The sequence below is a fragment of the Notolepis coatsorum genome (genome assembly GCF_963971535.1).
Source record: "Notolepis coatsorum genome assembly, chromosome: 2".
Classification (NCBI taxonomy): domain Eukaryota; kingdom Metazoa; phylum Chordata; class Actinopteri; order Aulopiformes; family Paralepididae; genus Notolepis; species Notolepis coatsorum.
In genome coordinates this window covers 189584332-189601908 of record NC_140166.1, presented here as the reverse complement: position 1 = coordinate 189601908, position 17577 = coordinate 189584332, and the positions used below count along the sequence as shown (strand labels likewise).

Here is a 17577-nt window from a genome sequence, read left to right as displayed (position 1 = left end):
GCCCGGAGAAGTCCATGATGCCAGCATCAAGACCCCACCAGGTGGCGTGTTGCTTAATAACAGCGCAACAGTGCAAAAATGCTTCCGCTTTCGTCACCGCAGGCCACTACGGTAAATCGCCTTTCTTTTCAGGCCCGCTTAGACAAATGCTATGGCATTTCCGCGTACATTGCAACGAATCACTTGAAACCTCGGCTGTCTTTAACTATGAGTGAACACAACTGTCTTTAACTATGAGTGAACACAACGCAACATTGTAACGTTAACGTGTAATTTACTATGGATATGGAATATAGTATATTATCGCGACGATTGTAACGTTAACGTGTACTTCGCGAATATAGTATATTATCGCGACGCGTCGTCGGAGGCGACTAAACGCTGTTGTGAACACAACACATTGTAACGTTAACGTGTACTTTACTATGGAATATCAGAAGAAACTACTCAACCTCGGCTGTCTTTAACTAAACAGTGTTGTGAACACAACACATTGTAACGTTAACGTGTACTTCGCGACGCGTCGTCAGACTAAACAGTGTTGTGAACACAACACATTGTAACGTTAACGTGTACTTTACTATGGAATATCAGAAGAAACTACTCAACCTCGGCTGTCTTTAACTAAACAGTGTTGTGAACACAACACATTGTAACGTTAACGTGTACTTTACTATGGAATATCAGAAGAAACTACTCAACCTCGGCTGTCTTTAACTATGAATGAACACAACACTCTAACTCACCAATGTACAGTTTCTACGCCAAATGTATATACACTCCTTTTTCTGGACACTTTTGTATCACAAACAGTACTGTATTTGCAAATCTGATATGTCATAAATGTATAGATGTAGCAGTACTGTCTATCTGTATGTCATGTATGTCATATATGTTATGATGAATTGAAAATGGGGGACCCTGATGTAAACAAGACGAAAGTCTTTCTCTGGTCTGCATCCCCTTAACAATTGTATGTATTGAGCTGTACTGTACTGTACCCATTCTGCAATCTGTTAATAAACTTTTCAATCAATCAATCAAACCATGTTTAGATAATAAAGTACTCAACCTCTACTTGTCTACTGTCTGACTGAACACAACACTCTAACTAACTTACCATGTTTAGATAATGAAGTACTCAACCTCTACAGTCTTTAACTATGAGTGAACACAACACTCTAACTTACCATCTTTAGATAATGAAGTATGCAACCTCTACTGTATTTAACTATGAAGGAATTACAACCTTTATTTAATGGTTAATAGTTTGATCAAAGGTAATTTACTATATTTGTATGGCATTTACACTTAAAGTAGAAAAACAAAAGTAATCTGTAAAATAATAGTGAATTTCCTGTGAAAAAACATTTATTTTTTACAGTGTACGTTACACACACACAAATGCTACAGTCATTATGACACATTTTACAAAGAAAGTCTTGTATGAACTACTGTTGAACCACAGTAAAAGGTCTAAATGCTCTGGTTCTGTGCACTGCTACTAAAACTGTTGAACCACAGTAAAAGGTCTAAATGCTCTGGTTCTGTGCACTGCTACTAAAACTGTTGAACCACAGTAAAAGGTCTAAATGCTCTGGTTCTGTGCACTTCTACTAAAACTGTTGAACCACAGTAAAAGGTCTAAATGCTCTGGTTCTGTGCACTGCTACTAAAACTGTTGAACCACAGTAAAAGGTCTAAATGCTCTGGTTCTGTGCACTTCTACTAAAACTGTTGAACCACAGTAAAAGGTCTAAATGCTCTGGTTCTGTGCACTGCTACTAAAACTGTTGAACCACAGTAAAAGGTCTAAATGCTCTGGTTCTGTGCACGAACCAAGGCGGGATCTCATGCGCATGCGCGGGCACCTCGCGAGCACGCCGGTGCACGCACCTGAGCGAGCACGCCGCCGCCGCCGCCGGTGCACGCACCTGGGCGCTGGGCGAAGGAAAATGAAAGGCGCATTACCGTAGTGGCGTGCGGTGACGAATGCGGAAGCATTTTTGCACTGTTGCGCTGTTATTAAGCAACACGTGTCCCGCGTGGCAGCAAAACAGGTTGGGCAGAATTGAGAGAAAGGCTCACTGGCTATCTTACAGACTAGCTTACAGACTGTTTTACAGACTAGCTTACAGACTATCTTACAGACATGTTTGTATAGGCAGATGTATAGAATAGCAAGAGAGAAAACGACCAGGTTGAAAATTTGCTTCCATTCATTTGTAGCCAGATTGTTTTCTACTGAACGCACAGAGATGAAATTGGTATCTATCTCCTTGTCTGACTCTGGAGAAGACGTTAAGTGCATTTCCCATAATGTTGGCGTGTTCCTTTTAAGGAGCAAGACAGATAGACAGATAGATAGGAGGCTGAATGGCAGAAGACAGAACCCTCAGTGGCTTCATTCCAGAGTGCACAGATGTTGTGCAACATGGAACAGTTTATGCTACTGTACCCCCCAAGGGGCCACTCTAGCTCCTTTCCTGCCTCCTTCCTCCTTCTACCTCCAGTCTGTGTCTGTGAAGTGAGAGATGAGATGCGGGTGTTTTGGTGTCTTTAGCAGAGTTCAAAGGCCAGGAGAGTGTAGACTGTTTTTGGTTTCAGCTCTGACTGAACTGCTGATGAAGGCTAAATGCTGCACAAGCAGCCCAAGGCTCTCAAGCAGCCCAACAGATGAAATAGTGTCTTTTTCCTATCATGCTCTTCTTTTTTTTTATCTACAATCCATAATCTGCCAAAACTCACTACAAACATGGGACAAAACACTGTTTTTATTCTCCCCATTGCTTAGATCTCTCTCTCTTTTATGTATGAGGTGTCCGTCTGTGTTTCTATCCATCTGCATTTTTATTCTTTTCATTTCCCCCTCTTTTTTTTATGTACTTTTTTCTCCTCCTTTTTCCGCATTTTTCTCCCATCCCAATTTAGTCATTATGCCAATTTCCCCCTCTTATACGTGTTGACTCACATCTGTGTGTGTCTCTCTCTCTCTCTCTCTCTCTCTCTCTCTCTCTCTCTCTCTCTCTCTCTCTCTCTCTCTCTCTCTCTCTCTCTCTCACACTCACTCACTCACTCACTCACTCACTCACTCACCCACCCTCTCTCTCTCTCTCTCTCTCTCTCTCTCTCTCTCTCTCTCTCTCTCTCTCTCTCTCTCTCTCTCTCTCTCTCTCTCTCTCTCCTCTTATCTCTTTCCTCTTATCTCTTTCACAAAGCCGTGCCAGAGTCAGCCGTTTGCCAGATAAACTCCCCAGGCTCCCAGAGAAAGATGTCTTTTCATATAAAAAAAAAAAGCCAAGTCTATTATTAGGATTCCATTCACTTGAGAGCCCGGTTTTCTTGCACTGCACAGACCCAGAGTCTGTGTGGCTGCATGGGGCTGGGAGGAGCAGATACTGGGAGATGCCTGGAGAGCTTATTGACCTACTGTAGACACAACTGTAGATATTTGCATCAGGCAGCCTGGTGGAAATATGAGGCAGAGCGGTTCCTCCTGAAGAATGAACATATAGGATGGTGAGCAGCACCCTGGGCGGCTACGTGGCGTAGTGGGCAAGGCACTCGCCACGAAATGCTGGAGACGCTGGGCTCGTCGGTTCGAGCCCAGCGCTCCACATTTGCTTTCAGTTTAGCTGGTCGTCCGTACTAATACACATTGGCCGTATTAGGGGGTGGGAAACTGATGGGTGGGGATCGGGCGTTGTGGACAGCGACTCCTACAGGTCGGTTGGTGCGCCTGCGCAGTAGAATCAGGAAGTGTCGGGGGCAGCGTGAGCCTCCCACGCGTTACTCCTCGCCACTGAGAGATCGAGCTGCGCAGGTGAAAAGATGCGACTGCTGTTACCTCAAGTACCGGAGGGGACTTGTGCTATGTATGACTTAGTCCACATTGCAGCCGGCTTGTGGGAGGCAAGAAACAGCGTCCGTGACAGGGGAGGGTTGAATTGGATGATACGAAATTGGGGATGGGAGAAAATATAGAAAATGGGAGAAAAAGTGGATAAAAAAAAAAAAGGATGGTGAGCAGCACCCCTGTGGTCTGTGACCGCTCCTATTTATACTCTACTGGCAGCCCCAATAATAGGCAGTCCTCTCAATCTCTCTCTCTCTCTCTCTCTGTCTGTCTTTCCATTTTCGAGTAACTCATTTCCCTCAGCAGATTGAATCACAGTGAATATCCATCATCGGACTTAAGTGCTGCCTCTGACGCACGTATTGCATTTGACTTTCCATATGAGAAATTTTATGTATGAGGTGTCCGTCTGTGTTTCTATCCATCTGCATTTTTATTCTTTTCATTTCCCCCTCTTTTTTTTATGTACTTTTTTCTCCTCCTTTTTTCCGCATTTTTCTCCCATCCCAATTTAGTCATTATGCCAATTTCCCCCTCTTATACGTGTTGACTCACATCTGTGTGTGTCTCTCTCTCTCTCTCTCTCTCTCTCTCTCTCTCTCTCTCTCTCTCTCTCTCTCTCTCTCTCTCTCTCTCTCTCTCTCTCTCTCTCTCTCTCTCTCTCTTTCTCTCCTGTACAGTGAGATAAACCGCTTAGATCTGGGCCTGACAGTAGAAGTATGGAACAAAGGACTGATCTGGGACACAATGGTGGGAACCTTATGGATCCCTCTGCAGCACATACGACAGTCCAACGAGGTATGAACCCACTGCCCACGCTCTGTGGGTCTGACCCCTCCCTCAGACAGGTATTAAAATGGACACCGCTTCTCGGAACTGATGTCAACGTGGTGATTAGAATCTTCCAATTACAACACAGGGTCATGTAAACGCATTCATCTTATTACGCATAAAGTGCAAGGGTGTATTGTAATGACTCATGTGTGTGTGTGTGTGTGTGTGTGTGTGTGTGTGTGTGTGTGTGTGTGTGTGTGTGTGTGTGTGTGTGTGTGTGTGTGTGTGTGTGTGTGTGTGTGTGTGTGTGTGTGTGTGTGTGTGTGTGTGTGTGTGTGTGTGTGTGTGTTGATCAAAATTGTAAACCATTGTCGGTTATAGTACTGAGAACCAAAATGGTGACGACAAGACTTGGACTATAATGAGTCTACTTGCTGTTCTCCTAAATATTCATGACAAAAGTGGGTTAAGTCTTAAGTCGCTAAGAGAGACGATTAAGACCATAATTGTGATATTTACAGTATACTGTGACTAAATAATATGTGAAAATATGACTATGATTGATGTATTCAGTGGATAATTGCAGTATGTGAGATAACTTTAGATGAAAATACAAATGTAACGTTCTTTTTTCACTGTGCTTGTAAACAGCTTAATAGAATATGAAGAGAAGAACGGCTATAATTACATTAGGTAGCATGTAAATACAGTCAAAGACTCTTTGATTCTCCGCAAGCATCTTACATCCCTTCTAAATGTCTTGAATGTAAAGTAGGTAGCTGCACAGTTGCCTACATGTCTAGTGGCATTGACTGCATCAGAGCACTCCAAGCTGGAAACCTGTCAGATGTAGATGGACTGTGTGTTCACTGTGTCCCCCAGAGTGTGTTAGTATATCAAAAAGCAGGGTAGCCGGACCAGCACTCTCAGGTTCAATGTTTTTAATGGCAGCCTGAATAGATAGCAGACATGTTTCGGACAATGTCCTTCTTCAGTGATATGGCTAGCAATGGAAATACATTCAAGATGGTAGTTAAATACACCTGGCAGGTAATTACATGACATGACACGGCAGGAAATGACATCACAACGCAGGTGTGCCGGTGCAATGTGACCAAAGGAATGACCTATCAAAGTAGAGTCCAATCATAAATCCATAAATTATACATATATATAGATATATCTATATCTAACACCAATCTATATTATAAACAATACAAAACAAAACAAAATTACCAGAAACTTGATATTATAACATATAACATGCCCATTAATTTCTAGGGCTAATTGAGCCCCTTTACATATTTAATTAAATAGTTTCAAATTATACATTGGGCATCCTTGAGAAACATACCTCTTGTTTAGCAACAAACAACAACTTTAATAAATCCAGAAATAACACTGTAGGTGTAAGGAGGTTAGAGGAAACAGGTTAAAACGTTCTCTTCATTCATTCCTCTAGGTTCGATGCAATTGAACAGGTGGATATAATAACATTCACGTTGCAACAGCAACTTGTGTCTGTCTCCACCTCTCGCGGGCCTGAGTACTAACTCTAGTCCCATATATTTGAGATTGTTGACGGTATGTTTACACTTGGAGAAATGTCGAGCTACCGACGCCTTGACATCTGAATTTCTCACAGCACATTTGTGTTCACTGATTCTTGATTTAAAGGCTCTCGTTGTTTTGCCCACATAAGAAAAATTACAAGGACATTTTAGAAAATACACCAGATTAGACGAATTACATTTAATCCGTCCTTTGACTGGTATATTTTTCCCCGTTTTAGGATGTGCGAAAAATTTACCTTTAATCATGCCTTGGCACTGTACACAGGATTGGCAGAGAAAATTCCCGTCTGGGATATTGGACATAAAATGAGAAGGTTTCTTTAAGGGCAAATCAGTTTTGACTAGGAGATTAGATAAATTCGCTTGTCTCTTATAAAAATAGTTAGGCGAATGCTGAAACGCTGCCCCTATAAGAGGGTCGGACTGCAGAATATGCCAATGTTTATTGACAATACTCCGTGTGTCTCTCGTGATAGGGCTGTAAGTAGACACAAAAGATACTTTGTCTGTTTTGTCTTCTTTCTTTCTGGGGGTGAACAACGTGGCCCTATCGATATGTTTGGTTTTGTTCAGGGCTTTGAGTGTCAAATCGGCACTGTAGCCTCTTTCGTGGAAACTGCCACGGAGGACCTCGGCTTGTGCAATAAATCTATCGTCAGTATCACATATTCTCTTATAACGAAGTATTTGGCTATAAGGTAGACTATTCTTCAAGGCTGGGGTGTGATAACTGGAATAATGCAAGAACGAGTTACGGTCTGTCTCCTTTTTAAAAACCTCTGTGTGTAATGAGATGCCATTAGAGGCTTTCTTGATCAGAACATCGAGGAAGGGTAAATTATGCATATCAAACTTCAATGTAAACTTTATCGTTTCTCTACAGGTGTTCAGGTACTCAAGGAAGGCAAAAAGATCAGATGATGAACTAGACCAAATAAAAAACAGATCGTCAATATAGCGCATATAAGATTTGACACATTTCTCAAACGGGTTATTATTAAAGATATGATCTACTTCATATTTGGACATATAAAGATTGGCTAGGTTCACAGCGGCTGGAGAGTCCATGCTGAGGCCTCTGTTTTGCAAGTAGTATTTATCTTGGAATCTAAAATAATTTCTAGTTAGAACTAGGTCGGTTAAACTAACTAGCGCTTCTGTTGGGGGGAGTAATACTTCCCTCGAGTTCCCTCAGAGCGTCAAGTGCGGCAGCATGTGGAATGCTGGGGTAAAGACTGACTACATCTATGGTAACTAGTAAGTCTGTAGGACTAATGTTGCAGGTCGAAAGCCTGTTCAAAAAAGTAGTAGTATCTTTCAAGTAACCACGTTGAGAAGAGGCCAAATCCTTAATATGCGCATCAATGAATTGAGAGATTTTTTCTGTGGCAGAGCCAATACCGGAAACAATAGGTCTACCAGGAGGGTTAATCAGATCCTTGTGGATTTTAGGTAAAGTGTAAATAATAGGGGTAACCGGGTACTCTAGTTTATGTTTGTAGAGTACCCGGTTACAGGGTTCGAATTATCACCTGAGAGCTATGGGGGCCCCCTGAATTTTTTTTTTTACAATTTTTTTTCCTGGAATTGTGGCTGTTTTCGAAGTCATATTTAGAGGAATATCTCATTAGGATTAGTCTAATACTAAGTAATAATGACATCACACAACATTCTAATCATTAGACTATTGTGTGATGTCATTATTCAGGCTCATTCTTAACCATCAATATTTGTTCATTTTCTTACTCACCTCTGATATATAATGCCATATTTACTTATTTGCATTTTGCATCTGATAAAATACAAAAATTTAATTTGAAAAATGAGACCAAATTTATGAACTTGAATTAACATTTATTTGTCTCTGCACTTATAAATCAAAAACTAACAAAATAATCTAATGGAAAATAAATAGTTGTATGGATTGGCACAACAGCAGCATTTATCAGGATACAGTAAGTAACATTATCATCTGATAATAAAATGAACATAAAATAAATACTTGTATAAATCAAAATAAATAATGTTATAAACAAATGTGCACAGGTAATCAAAAACTGTATGAAAAATAGTAGCAGCATCTTCTTAGAACAACAAGAAGAAAAGTAACTACTGCAGCATGTCACCGACATGCAGACTGGAAGAGCCGGGATTCAAACCACTGACCTCTTTTATCCAAAGCGCGTAGTGATGACTATATTCTCTTCCTCAACTTCTTGCTCTGAGAGCTAGTCACAGTCCCATGCATCCACTGCTCTGCCAAATGGGCTCCAAATGATTTATTTAACAATATCTTGGCGTTTTTACATGGAAGGCAGCCAATGCATCCCTCCTTGGCAAATAACCAGCCATATTTATTTTTCCAAAAGTTCCACCGACTCGGACCCCAGCATTGTGGTGGTTGAGTAGCAGCACAGTCCAGGGCCCTCATGCATCAACGTGTTCTACGCACAGATCTGTGCTTACCCTGTGCGTACGATCATTTCTAAGCAAAGAGTGGGATTCATCAACTTCAACTTGAACTTGACTTCGTGCTTACATCTACGCACAGGTCAGACCTGGCGTACCTAGCTCCCAGTGGTAGAATATATTATTACAACAAGGAAATGAGCTTCTGTGCATAATAACACCGGCATGTTCTGTACGAACCGTAGTTCATTATAGTTCATTGTAGAATAGCAACAGTAGTGTAATTATTGTCAAAACCCTATAAATAGCATTTGGAATAATAGATCTTTCTCTCAGAATGAATGCAGCATGGTTTATATAGCGTTATCGGAATATACGGGGTGTAGGCTACTGACTGACTGCGCTCCGCGTAGCTTGATTGATTGATTGATTGAAAAGTTTATTAACAGATTGCAGAATGGGTACAGTACAGTACAGCTCAGTACATACAATTGTTAATTGGGGATGCAGACCAACTTTCGTCTTGTTTACATCAGGGTCCCCCATTTTCAATTCATCATAAATCATAAAGCTCAACTCGTTATTATTCTGCGCAGACCGCAGAAACACGGGAACGTTTTGATTATATTTAAAAGGCTTTACGTTAAACGAAACAAGTGGAACTTCGAAGCTGTAAGCAGAATACAAGTCATATTAATATAGTGTTCTTCCCCCTTTTTACTGTATAAGAAAGAATAGAAAACGCATTGCAATGACACTATAGTGGACAGACTATGTATATGATGGGATTCAAGTTCATGTATTGAAAGGCAGGCTATCATACATGCAGTGAGATTCATTGTTCTTGTATATGCTCTCGTATTATATTGTTTATATAGGCTACCCAATACTGACATCAAAATAGATTGTAGTATGCCTCTAGAAATCATATGCAGCAGGTAGAAAATTGACGGGAGATCCATCGCGATTTGGAATAAAATTGAGGAGAACTTTAATCCCTGGGGTATTAATCAAACAACACGGGAAAAGGCAGTCATATTCCAGCGCGGTCTTTATTAGCCGACAACAAAATAGATGCATCTAAAAATCATATAGCCAATCGAACACAACTAATAAAGGCATTCATATTACAAGCACGGTTATAATGACACACAACCAACGCCAAACAGTGGTCAACGAACGGTCTTTATTAGTATTTTGAGCTGTCCAGGCAGAATTGCAGCAATGGTCTTAGGGAGCCGTTGATATCTGACATCACCGTTTACAAATCCGCCTTTTATTTATCCCACAATACGCGATAGTGTCTTCTTGGTTCGACAGCAGTGAATTCTCCGTGGAGTTTCTCAGGGTTCCGCTCGGGTCCGTCCATTATTTCACATCCCATGGGGGGTGTTTCCTCATTTTCATGACCATATATGGATAATCATGCACGAGCATTGACGGTAGAACAAAGTGGTATTCATCAACACGGAGGACCATAGAGCCTGCGTACGCACGTGTGATGAATGCCGACTTCCCTGTGCGTGCGCTAGTTCTACATTCCGTGCTTACGTGTGGAAGTAGGTCAAGTTCTACGTCCACATTGATGCATGAGGGCCCAGGTCTAGTGTTGGAGACTCGGGTCTGGCAGTGGCAACCGGCGCGGTAACAATAACAGCGCACAGGAGCAGCAGAGCGTACTAGCACTAGCAGTGTCAACTTCAGTGACAGTAGCGCTGCTAGCTGCTACACTAACACGTCAGTCTTTGGCCTTTTTATAAAACCAAAGCTGTCCAGCTTTGTACAGCCTTGCGGTGGGTTGAGCCTTTTTTTTTTTTTTTTTTTTTTTTTTTTTGGCATGTGGCGTACTGTTTAGTGTTTATGTTTTCAGTTGCAGGACACGGACCTGCAGCCTGCTTGCTGCTTCTTCTTCTTCTTCTTCTTCTTCTTCTTCTTCTTCACTAGGTTTCAGTAGCGTTAAACTTATGGGTGACGCATAGCGGCTTGGAGGTGAAATGCAGCCTATTCCACAACATTAATTACTCTGTTCTTTTAAAAACTGAAAAGAAAAATATGATCTATTAACAATTTATTTAGGTAACATAAATAATACTAATTCGTACAAAAAAAAAGAAAAAAAAAAGATTATATAAATTTTTGAGAGACCCCCACAGGGGGTCTTGACTATGGGGGCTCAGACTATAGCTATGGGGGCTGAGCCCCCATTGGCCCCCTCATAATTCGAACACTGCCCGGTTACCCTATTATTTACACTTTCGACCTGTGTTAGATATAGATATATCTATATATATGTATAATTTATGGATTTATGATTGGACTCTACTTTGATAGGTCATTCCTTTGGTCACATTGCACCGGCACACCTGCGTTGTGATGTCATTTCCTGCCGTGTCATGTCATGTAATTACCTGCCAGGTGTATTTAACTACCATCTTGAATGTATTTCCATTGCTAGCCATATCACTGAAGAAGGACATTGTCCGAAACATGTCTGCTATCTATTCAGGCTGCCATTAAAAACATTGAACCTGAGAGTGCTGGTCCGGCTACCCTGCTTTTTGATATACTGAACTTTATGGGATTACAGCACCCAGTGTTAGAACTTGTGAGCGCGGTCTAACTTGACTATATTGATTCAAAGTCCCCCAGAGTGTGGGCATAGGATGGTTGATGAATAGAACATCTCAAGATACTATCTCTCCTTGTTCATTAGAGTGGGTGCTATTATTAGCACTGCAAGCAGTTGTATTGTTCTTTGCATGGCATCCACTCACTCACTCATCACTCACTCACTCACTCACTCACTCACTCACTCACTCACTCACTCACTCACTCACTCACTCACTCACTCACTCACTCACTCACTCACTCACTCACTCACTCACTCACTCACTCTCTCACTCACTCACTCACTCACTCACTCACTCACTCACTCACTCACTCACTCACTCACTCACTCACTCACTCACTCACTCACTCACTCACTCACTCACTCACTCACTCACTCACTCACTCACTCACTCACTCACTCACTCACTCTCACTCACACACTCACTCACACACTCACTCACACCACAGACAACCTGGCAGGGACGTTTTGTCAGACGCATTCGCAGGTAGTGCCACAGGTCTGCATGGTTTTGTTCTTGTTAGTAACCATAACAGTAAAAGAGTAGCTCTATGTACAATTAGATCGATGTGATCGATCCATCAACAATATCACTCACACGCACATGGGTGGATCTGCCTGTTATGCTGTATCTGTTTCTCTACCAATCTGTGGAATGTTTCAACCCCTCTATATCTCTCTCTCTCTCTCTCTCCTCTCTCTCTCTCCTCTCTCTCTCTCTCTCTCTCTCTCTCTCTCTCTCTCTCTCTCTCTCTCCTCTCTCTCTCTATCTCTCTCTCTCTCTCTCTCTCTCTCTCTCTATCTCTATCTCTCAGGAGGGTCTGGGCCAGTGGCTGACCCTGGACTCCAATGTGATCATGGCTGAGAATGAGATCTGTGGAACCAAAGACCCGACCTTTCACAGAGTGCTGCTGGACACACGCTTTGAACTGCCACTAGGTTAGCTCATTGATTCACATGCAAAAGACGTCAATGCTTATGACTTACTTACTAACTTACTGTAATAATCACAACATTGACAGTGTGGAGAGAGGAGTATGATGTTGGTAGTTTGTGTTTTGTTCTGCAGACATTCCTGAGGAGGAAGCAAGATACTGGGCCAAGAAACTAGAACAACTAAACGCCATGAGAGACCAAGATGTAAGGCCATGTCCCTTTTCTAAACCCTCCTTCCTCTCTCTCTTTCTCTCTACTCTTCTGCTCCTCTCTCTATCCTCTTTCTCATCTCTCCCTTCTTCTCTCCCCACTCTTCATCTCCTCTCTATCCCCACTCCCTCTCCCCTCTCTGCTATTTCTCTCCTCTCTCTCTGCTATTCCTCTCCTTTCTCCTCTCTCTCTGCTATTCCTCTCCTCTGTTTATCCATCCCTCCCTCACCTCTGTTTCCACTCCTCCTCTCTTCTCTATTCTTACTCACTCCCTCTTTCCCTCCCCCTCTCCACTCTTCCTTTCCTCTCTTTATCTTCTCTCCCTCCTATCTACCCACCTGTACTCCCCGCCCATATGTTTAGTGAATCAATACCTTCACCATTTACCATATTGTTTATTTTTATCTCAGCAGCAGTCGTGTATCTTTGTTCTGATGTGTCTGTTGTGTTTCAGTACACCTATCAGGAGGAACAAGAGAGACCACTACAAGCCCCATCCACGCAATGCTGTGAGTGTCAAGTCAAGTCAAGAGTTTTATTTGTCACGGCATACGAGTATACAATGAAATGCGGGTGGTCTTGCCCGCAACGATGTGCAATACAGTGGTACAACATATAATAGAATCCAATACAAAAAACATTGTGCAATAACAGGTAACAGGCAACATGGTGTGACATCTCGGCATTTGTACATAGTTATTTACAGAGTATATAGGACATGCTAGGTAGCTTTGGTAGTGCAATACACTGTTACTGTTGCTAATACTAGTTTAAAGTGGCCTTTCCATCACTTCCATTAAAGTGGTCACCACACTAGTCTCATACACTATAATAATGTCTCTCCTCCTCCTCCCCCTCTTCCTCAAAACATCACCTCCTTCTCCACTTTCTCCTCTTGTCCCCCTCCTCCTCCACTTCTAGCTCCTCCACCATCACCACTACTAACTCCTCCTCCTCCACCTTCTCCTTCTCCCCTCCTCCTCCACTTCTACCTCCTCCTCCTCCTTATCCCCTCCTCCTCCACTTCTACCTCCAACCTTTGTATCTCCCAGTTTTGGCCTACTTTCTCCTAGCCTGATACCTCTAATCCCCTCCTACCCACGTTCTCTCATATCCTCTTTATAGACACCCCCTTTTTCTTCCTCTTCCTCATCCTCCTCGTGTCTTCCGTTCCGCCTCCTCTTTCTTTTCGTGACTCACGGAGAGTCAGATTTAAGAGGGGGTTGCCGGTGACAAGTAGGCAGATGAAGCCGAGGGATGGGAGGAGGAGGAGGAGGAGGAGGATGAGGAGGAGGAGGAGGAGGAGGAGGAGGAGGAGGGAGAGAGAGAGAGAGAGAGAGAGAGAGAGAGAGAGAGAGAGAGAGAGAGAGAGAGAGAGAGAGAGAGAGAGAGAGAGAAGCTGACGTGACGAATCAGCCGAGCAGTCTTGCCTGAGCAGTGGAATGATTTATAAGTGCTATATTATGTGATGGATGTGGGCTGACACATACACTACTAGCTTGTCAGATACACACCAGCCTGTCAGAGTGTCTGTCAGTCTGTCTGCCTGTCTGTCAGTGTGCCTGTCTGTCTGATGGGTGATGATGGCAAGGGGACCAGGTGTATCGGTGCACACAGTACAGTATATGTCTCGCAAGACATATCTGCACAGACATACTGTGCAGACATACGTCGGTGGCACAGCTGTGTGCGTGTGTGTGAGTAAGACGTAGTATGTGTGTGTGTGTGTGTGTCCTCTGCTATGAGTCATAGGGTGGTCAGAGGAGTGGAATGTGAATTATAGCCCACTTGTGTTTGGGCTTTACTCACCCCACCCAGAATCCTCTGATGTTCATGCCCAGCCATCTTTACTACCCTGCTCCACATACCCCCCCACACACACACACACACAGATACACACACACACACACACACACACACACACACACACACACACACACACACACACACACACACACACACACACACACACACACACACACACACACACACACATGCACGCACGCACGCACGCACACGCACACAAACACACACAGTACACCCTAGAAGGCCTAGATAGTTTCTCAGGGCCACACAGCTTTTACTCATTCTGTCATGTTCATACCTGCTGGTGGCTTATAGTTTATGGCCTGTACCTAGTTTTATGACCTACTCTCGTTTCCTCTGTGTCCTCGTAGGTAACTGGAGTATTTGGGGAGAACAGCAAAGTAAGTTTCTATCTTGGAGTTGTGTTGTTGTCATGTCTGTGTCGTCTGAGTATATTATATATGCTGTTGGGCAAAGACCTCTGGTCTCCAAAAGGTTAAAGATCTCATTATGATGTATTTCAAACCCCTAAACATATCTTAAACAATCTATATTGAATAACAATTTGTATAAATGTGTTTTTTTCTACTAAAGTGTGCAATAAACTACTGAAAATGGCTCAGCAGCATCTCTACACCTTTACCCTCATTAATAATGCAAAGTTATATCAATATGCAAATTGCAATAAGCACTCATTGATATTTAGAAGGAATTCCAAGTTGGCAGCTTGTATTATTTCAAGACATGTCAATACCTACTCAGCTTTCTGTGTATGCTGAAGCTAAAGGTGTCAGGTTACCATATATTGGACCATGATAGGTTCAAACTATTAGTGACATCACACATGCAACTCAGATTTCCGGGAGTACAGAGAAGATCTCCCTCTTCAAGGGAAGAATGTGAAAAAGATGCTCTGGTGACAAGTTCTGCAGACATATCTGTATAGTCAATGGCATGCCTCCAAGAGGAGTTAACCATGAAAAGCACTTTCCTTTTTGTGGAAGGGAGCTTTAAATGTGGAACGAGGAACAAACTAATTAAGATAAGATACGATATTCCTTTATTGATCGCCTTGGGGAAATACGGGCGTACATTTTTGATCGACACTGTGTGTATTCTTTAAGTGAAGCCCAGCTATTGAAACCTGAACTCAACATAGAGAACCATGTTAAGTTGCAATTCAAGTAGTGCCATGAAAATACTTTCTTCTCACATCTTCTTCAAACTCCCTGTCATGCTGTTATATTATATTTATGTATAGGAATCTTAGAGCACTCAATCGCCATATGGCACACAGTGTATGTATTATATTATTGAATTAAACCAAATCAATCAAAGAATAAAGTGAGCATCACTGGGTATTTTCCTCACAAACTCTTGACATCCAATCATGCCGTTTCATCTCCTTGTGTGTGTGTGCGTGCGTGTGTGTGTGTGTGTGTGTGTGTGTGTGTGTGTGTGTGTGTGTGTGTGTGTGTGTGTGTGTGTGTGTGTGTGTGTGCGTGCGTGTGCGTGTGCGTGCGTGTGCGTGTGCGTGTGTGTGTGTGTGTGTGTGTGTATGTGTGTGTACACAGACGAGGACCCGGACAGCGCGGTGGACGACCGGGACAGTGACTACCGCAGTGAGACCAGTAACAGCATGCCTCCGCCCTTCTACACCACCTCCCAGCCCAACGCCTCCATGCACCAGTACCCAATGAGACAACAGCAGTACAGGCAGGGAAACTACGACGAAAACGTCCACGAGCTGGACTATGAGCACAGAGCCATGAGGTAACACATGGTAGAACTACACTATGAGCACAGAGCCATGAGGTAACACATAGTAGAACTACACTATGAGCACAGAGCCATGAGGTAACACATAGTAGAACTACACTATGAGCACAGAGCCATGAGGTAACACATAGTAGAACTACACTATGAGCACAGAGCCATGAGGTAACACATAGTAGAACTACACTATGAGCACAGAGCCATGAGGTAACACATGGTAGAACTACACTATGAGCACAGAACCATGAGGTAACACATAGTAGAACTACACTATGAGCACAGAGCCATGAGGTAACACATAGTAGAACTACACTATGAGCACAGAGCCATGAGGTAACACATAGTAGAACTACACTATGAGCACAGAGCCATGAGGTAACACATAGTAGAACTACACTATGAGCACAGAGCCATGAGGTAACACATAGTAGAACTACACTATGAGCACAGAGCCATGAGGTAACACATAGTAGAACTACACTATGAGCACAGAGCCATGAGGTAACACATGGTAGAACTACACTATGAGCACAGAGCCATGAGGTAACACATGGTAGAACTACACTATGAGCACAGAGCCATGAGGTAACACATAGTAGAACTACACTATGAGCACAGAGCCATGAGGTAACACATAGTAGAACTACACTATGAGCACAGAGCCATGAGGTAACACATGGTAGAACTACACTATGAGGTACAACACAGACATACACATAGTAGAACTACACTATGAGGTACAACACAGACATACACATAGTAGAACTACACTATGATGTACAACACAGACATACACATAGTAGAACTACACTATGAGGTACAACACAGACATACACATAGTAGAACTACACTATGAGGTACAACACAGACATACACATAGTAGAACTACACTATGATGTACAACACAGACATACACATAGTAGAACTACACTATGATGTACAACACAGACATACACATAGTAGAACTACACTATGATGTACAACACAGACATACACATAGTAGAACTACACTATGATGTACAACACAGACATACACATAGTAGAACTACACTATGATGTACAACACAGACAGACATATGACACATGACACACTGACACATGCGGCACATAAGCTTGCATGTACACATACTCAAAACATACAGATGTGCATAAAAACTCACACACACACACACACACTCACACTCACTCACTCAAAGGAGAGTGTGTTTCTCTCTCTCTCTCTCTCTCTCTCTCTCTCTCTCTCTCTCTCTCTTGTGTCCTTGTTTATCTGCACCCATCAAGTGTATTTTCTCTCAGGCTAGAAGACTATGGATCAAAATCACTTTAGGACACAGTGTCTAATATTAAGTACTATTCAGTCTCACCCGCTATACTAAGAATGCTGTTCTTAGTTGATCACATGTTTTTAATGTTTTACCCAGACAGTGTACAGTATACTTTAGTCCTGAGACTACATGGTAACATGTTGTCCCACTGTGATCTCACTCTCCAGAGAATACTGCTGGCCTCAGTATACAAGCCTACTGGGGGCACAGAGCCCTTGTTTACAGGTCTTGTATTAAGAGTTGAATGGGCTATGTGGTTATCCTGTGTGTGTGCGTGCGCGC

General features: G+C 42.6%; 1 protein-coding gene across 1 annotated transcript in view; it reads left to right on the top strand.

Moving 5' to 3' along the window:
* Nucleotides 1–4252: 4252 nt before the first annotated feature.
* unc13a (unc-13 homolog A (C. elegans)) overlaps nt 4253–17577 on the top strand; it is a gene marked incomplete at both ends in the record, with an annotated part of 292945 nt that continues 279620 nt past the window's right edge. Inside the window, 7 exons of the mRNA XM_084308430.1 lie at nt 4253–4257; nt 4537–4654; nt 12058–12181; nt 12312–12382; nt 12843–12897; nt 14566–14595; nt 15769–15967. Coding sequence (XP_084164556.1) covers nt 4253–4257; nt 4537–4654; nt 12058–12181; nt 12312–12382; nt 12843–12897; nt 14566–14595; nt 15769–15967 — 602 coding nt within the window. The remainder of the gene's footprint in view (nt 4258–4536; nt 4655–12057; nt 12182–12311; nt 12383–12842; nt 12898–14565; nt 14596–15768; nt 15968–17577) is intronic.